The sequence below is a fragment of the Rhododendron vialii genome, chromosome 4a, assembly GCF_030253575.1.
Source record: "Rhododendron vialii isolate Sample 1 chromosome 4a, ASM3025357v1".
In the NCBI taxonomy this organism is placed as follows: Eukaryota; Viridiplantae; Streptophyta; class Magnoliopsida; order Ericales; family Ericaceae; genus Rhododendron; species Rhododendron vialii.
In genome coordinates this window covers 3,488,731-3,503,665 of record NC_080560.1, presented here as the reverse complement: position 1 = coordinate 3,503,665, position 14,935 = coordinate 3,488,731, and the positions used below count along the sequence as shown (strand labels likewise).

The following is a 14,935-nucleotide window of genomic DNA, read 5'->3' as shown; positions in this document are numbered from 1 at the left end:
ACTCATGGGGCCGTACGGAAAAACAAAGGTATTGGATGAAACAGACCAAAAACAGGCGGCAGCAGCAATCAAATTAGGGTTAAATTCGAAAGCCTGTGTGGATAGGTCTATGGTTTCGTAAATTCCCATGGCACGCCACGAGAGGTGTAAGTATCCCCTCATGCGGTCTACCCACTTGGTCCAAGATGGAAATACAGAGGGCCATGATCGGATTGTCCCTCTGGTATTCCAGCCAGTGCGATGGAGACCTGGGAGCGAGAGGAGCAAGGGCTCATCAAAATTCACCGGATAATAGGTTGGTAGTGAATCAGGAGGGGTTGGAGAGTAAATAGGGCCCAGAATGAATTTAGAGGGACAACCAGCTACAGAAATAAAATAAAGAGGAAACTGTGGTGCCTCCCGTAGACATTGAGGATACCTTGGGGGATAGGACTCTGTTGGGGTTTCCGTTTTCTGAGAACTCGATGTTTTCTTTTGAGTTGTCTGAGGAGACGACGATTTGGAGAAAGCTTTGGAAGCCATGGCTTTGCCTTGAGGAGCTTTCTTACGCGCCATCGATTCGGGAGTTGATGGTTTCAAACGATGCCCTAATTTTTATAAACAAGAGAATATATATACGTTGGAAGAGCCCCGTGTGTTAATCACGCCTTTTGGAAAAGGCGAAGAAATTATTTATTCGAGTTAAATGATTTTTTAACTCAAACAAATAAGGGGGGCATTGTTTGTACCACAATTAAGATTTTTATTTTTGCCCGTCGATTAGGCGACACGTGGCAGGGGTAAATATGAGCAAATGTGAGGATAGAATGGACTTAACTTAATGATTCAGCGTGAAGGTGAATCGATGGTGAAACTATAAAAAGTCTTGTCCATCGATTAGCCTCCACGTGGCGTATTCCTGCGGCATTTTGGACCGTCGATCGGGTGACAGGTGTCAAATGGACGTGGATCCCATGATTCCACGATTGAAGAGGATGGAAACCGCAATTAACAAGGCAATTTTCTCAACGTGGGCATGATCGGCAGTTGAAGGAGGTTCATAATCAGAATCCGAGAAGTTTTCAACTGCCACTTTGGGGGGAAAGTTTTGAATTCAAATGTAATGTGAGGAGGCCTATTTAAGTACAAGTTAGTAGCAGTTTCAAGGACACACAAACAACGCCAATCAGGCCTTTATCTTTTCTTTTCTTTTCTAGGAGTAGAATTAACTTGTAATTGTTCACTCAATTATCTCGATTGGTTGTTCTTCTACCTTGAGGGTTAATAAAGTCAATTTTGTTAATCTTCTTCCATACTTCATCCACTTCATTGTTTGTTTCCAAAGAAGTCCTGAAATACGGCAAGGAACCAAACTCCACTTTTCACATCCACATTCCAGCAAGCTTTACAATACGATTTCCCGTCGATTCTCCGTCGATTGGAAAGAAAACAAGAATTTTGGTAACAATGCCACTATGACTGCTTTGAGGAATCTAACAGATAAATACAATGTATTAAGCAGTCTTGAAACGTGAATAATGGAAGATTAAAATATAAAGCCAAAGAATAGTTAGCAAAAGAACAAGACAAAGGCGTCGATTTGAGCGAAGGTGAGGTCAGATCCAGCAAGTAAGCAGGAGCGGAGATCTGAGTGGGAGAAATAAGCCAAATTTGTGTAAGCGAGGTCTTTGCCGGGGTGTTGGTGACGATCATCGTCGTTGCAGCCCAAACTCCATTGTTGCTGCTGTGTATCGAAGAGAGATAGAGAGAGAGAGAGAGAGAGAGAGAGAGAGAGAGAGAGAGAAGGGCTTTGGGGTTCATTTAACGGTTTGGGGAGAGAGAGAGAGAGAGGCTCTGGGGTTCATTTAACGGTTTGGTGTCCCACTTTGAATTAAGCAGAATATTAATCGAAAAATCTCATTTGTACTCTCTCTCTGGTCTCTGCTTTTGTGCCCGCAATTTGTAAAATGAAATTAGTAATAAATGTCAGCAACTAGTTCCCTAAATAGTCGAGTATCCTCTGTTTCCATAGCTACGAATATTATCTATCTTTTTAGAAATCCTATACGTACTGACCAAATTCCCACCGAAATCGTATCGACGGCCGCGCCGGGCCGTCTCCGGCCACTGGACGGCCAATCCGAGCCGTCCAAAAATTTTAGAAAAAAAAACCGAGGGGGCCATCGCGGGAATCAACGGCATCCGATATGTGTAGGGTGCTTGGATCAAACACCATATTTTTCGTGTATATATGTGATCGATCCGAGCCGTCCAAAAATTAAAAAAAAAAAAAACCGAGGGGGCCAATGCGGGAATCAACGGCATCCGATGTGTGTAGCCAAGCACCCTATTTTTCGTGTATATATGTGACAACGGCTCGGATCGGCCGTCCGGTGGCCGGAGATGGCTCGCTGCGGCCTTCGGTACGATTTCGGTGGGAATTTGGTTGGTACATATAGTAGGGTTCCTGTTTTTTTTTATTTTTATAACCGGATGTTCAGGTAAGTTTGTGTGCGTTTCGAATAATTCTGGGGCTCTGAAGGTAACAGCTGGACATAGGGCTATAAATGAACTGAGCCATTCGCGAACTGTTCGAGGCTCGGTTTGGTAAGAGCTCGTTCGAGTTCGATTCGTCTGCTAAACGAACTGAACCTGAACCTTAATTCTAGGCTCGTTCCGTAAATGAGCCGAACCTGAGCCTAACGGTATTCGGCTCGATTAGGTTCGCGAACCTATAATTAAATTAAATTAATAATTAAATAGGGGTCTATTTGTAAATGTAAAAAATTTTAAGGTTGTATATATAATTCAATACTTATTTTTCTTCCAAATTCTATACGATCAATGAGAGAGTTTGGGTTCGCTTGAGTTTAATGAGCTGAGCCAAATCAAACTTGAGTCTTGACGAGCTCAATTCGAGCTTAGATTCTGCTCGGCTCGATTCATTTGAGTTAAACGAGCCAAACTCGAGCCAAGATGTTCAAGTTCGAATCGAACCCGAGCCGAATCCGAGCTGAACTCGAGCCAGACTAGCATCTTAACGAACCCAACCGAGCCGAACCCGAGCCTTGAAAAATTTTAACGAGCCGAACTCGAGCCAAGTTGTTCAGGCTCGAATCGAACTCGAGCCGAACCCAAGCCGAACTCATACCTTGACGAATCCGAGCCAAACTTAACAAGGTTCGGCTCGATTCGGTTCGTTTACAGCCCTGCACATAACCCCCAGTTGCCCTAAGGTTTGAAATATTATCGATCTTGATGAAGGCAATTCTTTGGGAAAAAGGTATGTGTTCTTTTCTTCGTGTTAGATGCGTATGCAAATGTAGATTAATAGTTAGGATTCAAATTATGGACCTTCACATGTTTATAGAAGATGGTTCAGAACATAATGTTTGGGTAGCTTATATTGCTGTAGTTACTACTCCTTCCATCCCCATTTATTTGTCTACATTTTGACTTTTAAGTGTTCCAAAATGTTTGTGCATTTGACTTCTAAATTGAATTAATTTTTCTTTTTTGCCTTTTCTTTAGTGGAATAAAACAACTTTTTAAAAAAAAATTGAGGGTAAATGTGAAAGTTGTAGTATCTTTGTAAGTATAATCACTGTGTTCTCCAAAAAAGTTAGTTTCTCAAGGCTGAACAAACAAATTGGGACAAAGAGAGTAGATATTAGATGTGGTTTACAGTTCAGCTTCATTTCCTGTTCATTGTTGGGGAAGATGGAAGATCTTTCTTGCTTAATTACGTTGCAGACATTTCTAGCTATACTCTCCCTGTTTCTTTCTTCCCAGTTGAGTGAACTCAATCAAAAATTACCTTTTCCTTGGCTTATTTTCATTTTCTTTCTTGGCCGGTTTTTTTTTTTTTTTGGTCAATTGATAGGAGGGGTTAGGGAAAAGGGTGCTGCAATTCGCAATGACAGGACCAAGGGGTTGACCTAGTTGTTGTGGCACTCCCTTGCCAGGTAAATGAAATTAAACATCCGTTTCTTCTTTTATTTTTGCCCAAACAGAAGTTGTCCTCAAGCTATACCTTGCCCAACTTTCGCAACCAAAAAATTCACAAGCTACAACATAACATATAACTCTTACAGTTTTTACAAGAGTTCAGTATGATTCATGTGATGTGGTTTTTCTCAGAGACTCTTGAGACGATATCGTACAGTTGGTGAACCTTTTATCATCCAAAAGCATACGTTTGGTCTCCTTTCGGCTATATGTCTAAATGAAGCATTTGTAAAGAAATTTAATAGGAGTAAGAGAAAAGAGCAGCATATGCAAGTAACAAAACAAATTTATCCTTCCACTCCATATTTCCGTTTGCCTCCTCGAATTTCTTATGAATTGTTGATCCAGCTTTCGTGAGGGATTTTTTAGAAAGTCTCTAAGAGGGAGTAAACCCTACGTCACAAGTGATTCTTTCTGAGGGAGTGTCTTTTTTGTTAGTTTTGCCCAAACAGAAGTTGTGCTCAAGCTAACTTTTCATCCTTTCACAAGGGAAAAATTTATAAGCTGCAACATAACGTAACTCTTTCCAGTTTTACAAGAGTTCAGTATTATTCACATGACGCGGTACTCTTGCGATGATATCATATGGTTGGTGACTTTGGCTTATCCGAAAGCATTTGGTTTCCTTTCGGCCATATGTCTGGATGAACAATTGTAAAGAAATTTAATAAGAGGAAAGAACACCAGATGTGAGTAACAATATACACAAATTTATCCTTTCAGTCCCTATTTCCGTTTGCCTCCTTGAATTTCTTTTTGGATTCTTAATCGATCCAGCTTACGTGAGATCGATAGAGATCTTTTAAAAAGTCTGGATGCTATGTAATTCGTCTTGATTATGTCGACCAGTGGAATTAACAAGTTGATGGCGGATATTTGGAAGAAAGAAAAGAAAATGATATAACAGGATAAAAATGGAGTAAAAATGATTAAGCTCACCACCCGAGATAGGACGGCCAGGGTATACAATCACCGCCCTAGGTGTCTAACAAGGAATACAGGGCTTAAAAAACTTGTCACCTATCGGAATACACGTAAGGATGAGAGTTAACAAGAAGACTTAGTCTTCTTACAAACCAAAGGCTATTAAACTAACACTCGAAACTACCGAATCCATTCATATCAATATAAAGGGATTATATAGGATCTCCCCGTTCCTAACAGCTTTATTATACTTTCTGACATTAAACCTTTTCTAGACTTGTGAATGTTTATTGCAGATAAAACTCATTAGAAGCCAATATAAAAAATAGAATTTCTTAAACGTCCAGTGGAATTAAGAAGTCATGATGATGCCTACATTTATATTCGTATCGTGACAAAGTCCAAGTCTCCCCCCATTAAGTAAACACTCATATATCTTGCTTCTCCTCCTCCTCCTCCTTGTTGTTGAGCAAAATTGTGATCATGGCAATGAATCCTTCTTCTCTCTCCTTTATGTTTCTCTCTCTCTGCATTCTCTTCTCTGCAACTTCAGTCACCTCCATCTCTTACTCCCACCACTGCGCTTCCATGGTCCCCATGTCGACCCCAACTGCTCCCTCCACCACCATATTTCCATATCTCCGACCAGTCCTCAGTCACTACGCCGGCGGTAACAGAATCCTTAACAACGACAATAACAACTCCTCTGAATTCTCCCTCGAATCCGAAAAATACTTCTTGTTTTATCTAACCCAGAACATCTTTGAAACCAACACGTCTGGAGTTCACAAGATCGAAGCGTACTTAACCTTCGTATCACCAGGCTCTTATTTTCCTGGGAATCATAGAAGGAGGCACTCATTGCAGTTTGGGTTTCATGGGTTTTGGTCATGGTACTCTGGGAAGCTATGTATGGTAGGCTCGGCTTCTTGGTACTCGAACGAAGGTAATTTGATCGATCTTGATGCAGTCCTTAAGCTTAACTATCCTATGAATTTGACTATCTTTAGTGGTTTAATAACTGGGAAATTGGAGAGCTTGGCTTCTCCGAATGATCCGTATTATTTCGAACCCGTTTCACTTTTGGAATATGGTTCATCGAGTAACTATCAGTATTCATTGGTTTCTGGGGAATTCGACAGTGATTGTCGCGGTGGGATTGATATCCCTAAAAGTAAATCACTTGCTTTTAATCCAGGATTGTTATGTTCCTCAATGAACAGTGGGCAAAACGAGGTTTTTAACTTGGAGTACTCGAATGAGTGCAGTTCTTCAAAAAATTGTACTCCTCTTGGTAAGGATGATAACGATGAGTTGCCAAGGGAAATGACGTTGAATGCCATTCAGTGTTCTAAGGAGGAACACAAGGTGCAATATGTGATCAAATTTGGATCAGGTTACCAGTACCTATCTTTTGATCCCACTACAACGCTCGTGGGAGAGGGATCGTGGGATGAAAAGAAGAATAAGCTATGCATAGTTGCTTGCCGGTTTTTGAACTCCATCGACTCATTGGACAATGCCCAGCTTGGTGATTGTTCGATTAGGTTGAGCTTGAGGTTCCCTGCTCTCTGGACAATCAAGAGTAGGACACGTATTTTGGGCCAGATTTGGACCAACAAAACTGCTAACGAGTCCGGATACTTCAATAGGATCACATTTAGAAGTCGTGACAATAGCATAACTGTGGTTCCTGGTTTGAGATACGAGTACACAGTAACCGAAAAAGTAGGGAAGTTGTGTCCTTTCAACAAGCAGGTTATAAAGAAGGGCAACAGATATCCAAAGTGGAAGTCTAGCGACTTGGAATTTCACATGTTGGTTAGAGATTCCATGGGGAATCGTACTAGGATTCAAGCAATGCCTAGCTTTTTCGGTGATCAGAATTATGAGCTGAATCAATTTCCTGTGGTCGAGGAAAAGACTACATATCGCGGCCCATTGAATATTACCTACGCGATTTTGCCATATCAGACTTCTTCAGCTACATCGGTAATTTTCAATAGTACCCTTGACATTTCTGCTGAAGGGTTGTATGATGAGGAAACAGGAAGGGTATGTATGGTAGGCTGTAGAAAGCTATCAACAGGTGAATCAATGGACTGTGAGCTTCTTTTGAAATTCCAATTCCCGCCGGTAAATGCAAAGGAAGTAGGGCAAATTACAGGAAGCATCGAAAGCATGAGGGGGCAAACTGACCCTCTTTATTTCAAGCAATTGGAAATGACTGGATGGGTTTTCTACAGAGAGGAAGCCAAAAGATCCGTTCAGCGGTTGGATTGGGAGATCGTGATGGTTTTGATCTCCAACACTCTCGCTTGTGTGTTTGTGGGGCTGCAAATTTTTTACGTGAAAAGGAACCCTCAAGTGCTTCCTTTTGCGTCCCTTTTCATGCTTGTGATCCTCACTTTAGGGCATATGGTTACTCTTGTGCTAAACTTTGAAGCTTTGTTTCTAGGAAATCGCAAGCGAAATAACGTATGGCTTGGGAGTCAAGGGTGGCTCGAAGTGAACGAGGTGATTGTGAGAGCAGTTAAAATGGTGGCTTTCTTGTTGCAACTCCGGCTTCTCCAACTGGCGTTTTCTGCACGTTTGGGCTACGAAAACCAGAAGGGCATATGGGTTGCTGAAAAGAAGGCATTGTTTGTTTCTACAACATTGTACGCATCGGGGTTGCTTTTGGCTTTGTTTCTAAATACAAGGAATTTAATATCTTATGGTGGATTGATCCTCGACGGTTTCCTTCTCCCTCAAATCCTCCTCAACATTTTCCATATCTCAAAGGAAAATGCTCTTTCTCATCCATTTTACATCGGAACCACTTGTGTTCGGTTGCTACCTCATGTGTATGATCTTTACCGGGCTCACAACTTTGCACGAGTCCAATTTGATGGGGCATACCCTTTTGCAAATCCTTACGTGGATTTCTACTCCCTCACTTGGGACGTAGTTATTTCTTGTGGGGGTGTTCTGTTTGCGGTTTTCATTTACTTGCAGCAGCGATTTGGTGGGCAGTGTATCCTTGGGCGGAGATTCAGGGAGGTTGAAACGTACGAGAAGGTGCCGGTAATTACCAGTGAGCAGTAGATTACCGTAGGATATAAGGTTCTAAATGTCTGTTAGTTTCACTAAGCATGTTTTCAATACTTCTAAGCATGTAATGTTTTCCTAAGTTTGACTCTCTTTCTCGTATGCTTATCATGTTTTCCCTGTAAAAGGTGTCTAAGTTGGACTTGGACATTCTTACAGAAGCTGCTTCAAGAACATAATGTTTCGGTATCTTATATAGCTGTGTATTTTAGCTGTGGATTGCAGTCCAGTTTGTTTTACTGTTAAATTTCATTGTTGTTGTTGTTTATTTTTTCGGAAAGAGCTCTTGCTTTATTACATCACAGACGTTTATAGCTACGATTCTGCAATTTCTTCCATTACAGCTAAGTGAATTCAATCAAATTACCTTGGGTCGGGCACATTGAATAATCCTGAAAAGTTTCGAACTAAGACATTTAGGAGGGAGTAAACCTTACGTCCCATTTGTTAGTACAAGTGATTCTTTCTGAGGGATAGTTGTGAAGGCCTCGGGACTATTGCCCCAAATGGCTTGTTTTCATTACCTCTCTTCGCTGTTTCCTTTCGGCAATGTCTGGATGGAACATTTGTAAAGAAATTTAACAAGAGAAAAGAATACCAGATGTGAGTAACAATATAAATTTGTCCTTTCATTCCCTATTTCAGTTTGCCTCCTTGAATTTCTTTAATGGATTCTTGATCCTGCTTACGTGAGATCGCGATAGAGATCTTTTAAAAAGTCTACATCCTATGTAATTCGTCTCTTGATTATGTCAACCAGTGGAATTAACAAGTTGATATGTGTACATGATGACGCCTATGCTGGAATTTTTGCGAAAACAAATCAAAGACGAGATTCGAAAATAAGTATTTCACAACGATAGTGAATTAATGACGATGAAAAAAAACCTTGAAAGAACACCCAATAAATCTTCCTCAAACCCGAGATTTAGAAGCAAATTCTTCTTGTGTGTTCTTTGGAGTTTCTTGTCATCGTAATTTATTCGCTGGTTTGAATTATTTTATTTCCGAATCTTGGCTATAATGTGATATACAAGTGCAGGCCCAGCACTAGGACGGATGCATTTGAGGCCTCTGTCTTCTCAAATTTTCAGCCTGAAAATAAAGCCCCTACATACAAGAAAATATTATATAATTAATAGCCTTTAGAATTACATATTCTCAATTGTGTACCATAGTGGTAAGGTGTTGGAGTTTGAACATCTGGGGTTCAAGTCTTACACCCTTCGTTCCTATTTTTTTATAAAAGAATGTTGTTATTTTTTAGGATAAATTACATAGTTAGTCCTTGAAGTTTCATATTTCAACAAATCTCGTCGTTCAATTTCAATAGAATATTAAAATATAATAATGCACCATCTGAGCCCCACGTAAGGTGTTTTTTTTATTTTATCAAAATCGTCTATCTTTTACATAATATTAATTAGGTCATCCGTACCAAGAATGAAGTTGATGGCTTATAGCTAGACACTTAATTGGATGGAAAATACCATTCTATTATTCAATTTGCGTGCCGATGATGAAGCTTCCTAAACCTGATTGAGACAAAAATTTACGTAGGTGACTTAATCAACAAACATAAAAAATTCAACGGATTTGATCGTCATTATTGTGTCACGGTCGCATGGCTACATTACATTCAACTACAACAGAGGACTAGGTTTTATACCAAATATAAATTGACTGTATAATCTAAATGTCGTTAGTGAGTGTATTTTTAAAATGATCGATCAGACTGTTAGGATGTTAAGTTATACAATATTTAATTTGTGATATTTTAGACATGTATCTTGCTTGGGTATAATAATTATTGATTGTGCTACGATATATTTTGGTCTTGTGTCTAGTATCTTTTGATCGATTTCTTTTGGTACGACACATTGTGGTAAGAAAGTGTCAATTTTTTGTGTTGTCACAACAATTGTGGTTATGTTATATAATTTGTAGTATTTTACACATGAGGGAGAGGGAGAAAAAGTCAAGGAGGAGAGAACAACCTGTTACTTGCTAAGCCCTTTTTTTATGTTATTAATTAATTTAATAAATGGGTGGTCCGGATTATTTACTTTGAAATCCAATGGTTTAAAATCATAATGCGTACGGTACACCCCTTAATAAGGGGTGTGTACCATATGACTACCCTAACTCTGAATATGAAAATGTCCATGAAAGGAAACCGGCATTTTCATATTGAGTGTCATTTATTCTTGCTCAAAGAAAAGAGAAGGAAAATGTGAAGAAATTGGATTACGTTTTTTAGTTTGGTTGTAGAAAGGAAATCAAAGGAAACTATGAGGGCAAAAAATCAGTTTGATCAGATATTGATATTGATAGACATATCAAAGGTTGAATTATAATTTACAAAATGGACAGTCTGATTCTGTCATTATCCATAACCATCTATTTAATGAATCAAAATTCAAATTTTGATACAGATATCGATGTTCTATTAAGTTAATTTTTGGAATGAATATTCTATGTTGGGGACTCTATTAGTGTTACACCCCGTCTTTTCTTATTCCTAATAATTATATTTCTGTAAAAAAAAAAAAAAAACAAGAGGATTTTATGGTTTGGATCCTAATTGATATTTTTCTCTCTCCCGCTAGTATAACTGTTGTTGGCACAATTATAGTGTTGGGGTATAAGTCTAAATAGTTTTAGTATTTGGTGTTGAACTGTAGTAAATACTTTTATTAAGTGGTTACCTATTATTAAGGGGAGAACGCCACTAATTAGTGGGTAGTTTGATAGACTTTATCTTGGGCATATTATTTCACCAGTTCATTAGGGTTGGTTTTAAGAAACGTCGACTTTCGAGAAGAGCAGCATCCGTAGTAGAGAGGAGATTATCTTTGGATTCTTTCGAGATAATATTTCACTTTATCTCTCTCGTTCTTTTGATCTACCATTTCACAAAGCAATAGGTTCATGGATTGGGCACTACCGCACAAGTGTCGAGCAAAATTATTAGGATATTTGTAATGTTTGTGGAGGGATTACTTGATGTGGTTAATCGGAATGAGAGAGGGGGTTCGGTGTTTGTGGCGGTGTGCGGCGTGGAGAATATTGGCCAAATATGGGATGATGGTGTTGTGTCATGTGGGTGGTGGTTCGGGTGATTGGAATTTGCTCGTGCTAACAATTTTTTTTTTCTTAGTTACTACTTTATCTTAGTTTATTGTTAATTTTGTTGGGTCGTGGCTTGAAGTTGAGAGGCTGTAGGAAATTTGGGAGAATGGGTATTGGTATACAGTGGCATTATGATTTTGGATTTGGGTTTTATCAGTTGTCTAAGCCTTGGGTTTTAAAGGGTCTGGTAGTCACTTAGGTGTAGGCTTTTTCTGTTAGATTATGTAATTTCGGGATTAGTCAGTCATTGTGTATTGTTCTTCTGTTCAGGTTAGCCTCCATTTTGCGTGTTCGATTGCATTACGTTTGGACCCAGGTGAGTAGTTAAGTATGCTACGTATTTTTGAAAGATCCCTGTGTCCCTTAAAAGTATTTCCTTCAGAAATTTATATGAATGTTGTTTGGAGACTAAAAACTGTTTATAAGTTGTTCTATAAATTGGCATGCGATGAATTTTTTGAGATCAATTGTTAATATTCTTTTTGATGAGAACTTGGTGGATATTAATGGGAACATTTATTTCGGAAGTCTAGGGAAATTATTCCTTCTTGTGTTGGTGACCTTGGCCATTGGGGAAAAGACCGTGTTAGGCCAGTGACCCTAATGCTCAACGGCTTTCTTTCGCCTGATCGTCTTAGGGAAAAGTACCACGGGCTGTCAACCCTGGTGACTCTAAGTTCGATATTGGATCCAATTTTGATGAGATTTATTTTGGCCATGGTACTATTTGATTGTGGTTCCCCATTATTGATGGAGTTAATGTTGTGATCACCACCAAGACTATTTATTGGTTAAATGCTTCATTGATTAATTTATTATTCTGCTAGACACCTCGTATGCCAAATTATGATTTAATGGTAAATTATTTTAATCTCCGTTTTCAACTTTATTTAATATACATACTTGCTATTCACTGAGCTTGTTAGCTGGCGGATTTATTCCAACTTTTTTTTCAGGCAAGTTGGGGAATTAGGTAAGGACTCTGGCGGCATCTAGGGGATTTCATTCGTTAACTTCCTTAGGGTGTCTCATTCTAGTTTTATTTTAAAAATCGCTTCCGCATTCAAAACAATTGTCAGATAATAAATTCCTTTTATTATTATTGGATCACTAGATATTGCTTGGTTCATGGAATGATTGTACCCCATGTTTATGATTGAGACACATTTGGCTTTGGATTTGATTAATAACGAAAAAGCGATCATTTGATTTTCAGTTATTTTGATTTATTCAGGCTGCGTGTTCCATGGGTTAGCCTTATGGTTCACGGCCGGTCACTTCCATTTTGGGGTGTGACAGATTATGTTTTTTAGTTTGGTTGTAGAAAGGAAATCAAAGGAAACTATGAGGGCAAAAAATCAGTTTGATCAGATATTGATATTGATAGACGTATTAAAAGTTGAATTATAATTTACGAAATGGACAGTCTGATCCTGTCATTATCCATAACCATCTATTTAATGAATCAAAATTCAAATTTTGATACACATATCGATGTTCGATTAAGTTAATTTTTGGAATGAATATTCTATGCTGCGGGCTCTATTAGTTTCCACTGCCGGTGAAAAAAAATTTAATTTCAAAATTCATAGCACTTAAGAGATTCTAAACATAAAACCTGGTAGGATAAACTCCTACAAACCGAAGGCCAACTCTCTTGTGTTGCCTTTTTCCGTTAAGTTTAAGTTTGCATGCGCCTGTTAATAAATTAAGATAAACCATTTTTATACCTCCTAAAATTTGTCTCCTTTGTGACGTGCACGGTGTGTAGAGATTCGTATTTTTTTCCTTTATTATTGAAATGTTGATTAAATGTTTAATTGAGAAATTGTGATTTATTTGGTGTCTAATTGATTGGGGATTCAAATGAAAGAATGAAAATTGGAGGGAGTGAAAGTGTAATAAAAAGATATAAGGGTATAAAGGGGTGGGTGTTAATGTAGGAGATCATTTTTCATCTCCCATCTCTCTCTCTCACATCCGTTCCCTCTCTCCCTCCTGGCTGAACTTTTCTCTCTCTCCTCTCCTCACTCAAAAACTCACTCAATCTTGCAAAACCTTCAAGGATTGACCACCCTCCGACCTTCCGATCGTGTTTTGAAGCTCGAATCGAAGATTGGGAGCTCGAGAAAGTTAGGGCTTGTTCGAATTTCGAAGATCTTTGTTATCGTCTTGAGGTAGGGACTTCTTTACCTCTTTTGTGTGTATATATGTTGAAATGGTGTAGAAATCGTGTTTGGATCGTCCCTTTTTGGTGCTTTGAATGTCTGTCAAAACTGCAGAAAATCGCCTCGAAACAGCGGGGTATTGATACCCAAATATGGGGTATCGATACCCCATCCTTCTCTGGATTTCCCGCTAGCCAGGTATTGATACCTGATTTTGGGGTATCAATACCCCTTGTTGTTCTGGACAGCTTTGATGCTATTTGTGTTTTCTTCGATCGTTTCAACCCCAATCGATTCTAAACCCTTTTGGATACCTTTTAGCCTATCTTTTGCTTATCTAATTGACGCCCTATGATTAATTGATGTTATTCGTGATCCTTAGGCCTTCCGTTAGTAAGAAATGATAAGGGACTAATTAATTAAAACTTGTTATTTCGCGTATTATTGATCAATTGAATGTTTATGAATGTTTGTGACATATTTATGATATGGTTGGCATTTCGTAACATATTTTGTGTTGGATTGTGGTCTTGGGAGAGTCATAACTTGTTAGTCGAGTGAGGAAATGGTCATTTGTGTTGGGAGTTAATTTAGAAAGTCTCGTAACGCAAGGGGTGGTAATACGAAGACTTAGACGGTCTCGTAACGCAAGGGGTGGTAATACGGTGACCCGAGTTGTAGGGATCACTGTGACGTAAGGGGTGGTAACACGGTAATCCCCATGGCGTTATACGGTAACGCAAGGGGTGGAAATACCGATGGAAGGGATTTTGGGCAATGGTGCATCGTATCGGGGTTATTGAGTTGTTTGACATTGAGTGAACTTAGTGACATTTCAAGCTATATGCATGTGATAGAATGATCATGTTGAACGTTGGGAATATCCTTAAATCACTTGTTTCCATTGTTTGAGTTGTACCTCGTGCCTTCATTTCACGTGCACATTTCATCATGTTTACATATAGAACTGGTAAAGGTTTTCCTACTGGGCTAGTGTAGCTCAACCTAATCTTTCTTTTCAGGACAAAATGTTGGACAATAGCTCGCATGCTATGTATGCTTGGAAATGAAAGACTTTTTAGAAGTTAATCTCACGTAGTTACTTAGCATATTTGTATTAACTTTATTTTGACAGAGATGTAATTGTAACTCATTATCTTAATCCTTTTGACTAAACGTTTGTAATATTCTAAATAGGATCGTACTTGCATTTATGTATTTTTGGGGCCAAAGCGCCAAAGTTGTAAACCTTTGATCGTGGGGATTTGATTTGTAATTTAAGACAGGTGGAAACCTTTTTGGGTAATATGTATGATAGGCGAGGCTCTTTATTTAAAATGTATTACTTAATTATGTTGAAAATCGAGGGTGTGACAAATTGGTATCAGAGCAACTAGGTTTGAATACTTTGAGACCGTGGGGAGACTTCTAGTCTCATGGGTTCAAAGTCACACCTTTTTCATATCACATGTGTGCTTGCGTGCATTGATATTATTTGGTTTACGTGGCATTGCATTTTAATACAGTAGAGTGGCGTAGAGTTGTTTCGACCCGTGTTGGGATAGTTGGAGGCTTTGACCTCCTAAGATAATGTTGTTGTTGATGAACCCTTCTTTTTTTATAACTGTAGCTAG

General features: G+C 38.9%; 1 protein-coding gene across 1 annotated transcript; it reads left to right on the top strand.

Annotated features, from left to right (window-relative positions):
* Window positions 1-6,237: 6,237 nt before the first annotated feature.
* LOC131322669 (uncharacterized) lies at window positions 6,238-12,429 on the top strand. The gene is made up of 8 exons (XM_058354077.1): window positions 6,238-7,977; window positions 8,161-8,230; window positions 10,273-10,346; window positions 10,785-10,835; window positions 10,929-11,119; window positions 11,179-11,320; window positions 11,404-11,449; window positions 12,368-12,429. The coding sequence occupies exons 1-8, from the start codon at window positions 6,238-6,240 to the stop codon at window positions 12,427-12,429; spliced, it is 2,376 nt and encodes a 791-aa protein (XP_058210060.1).
* Window positions 12,430-14,935: the final 2,506 nt, after the last annotated feature.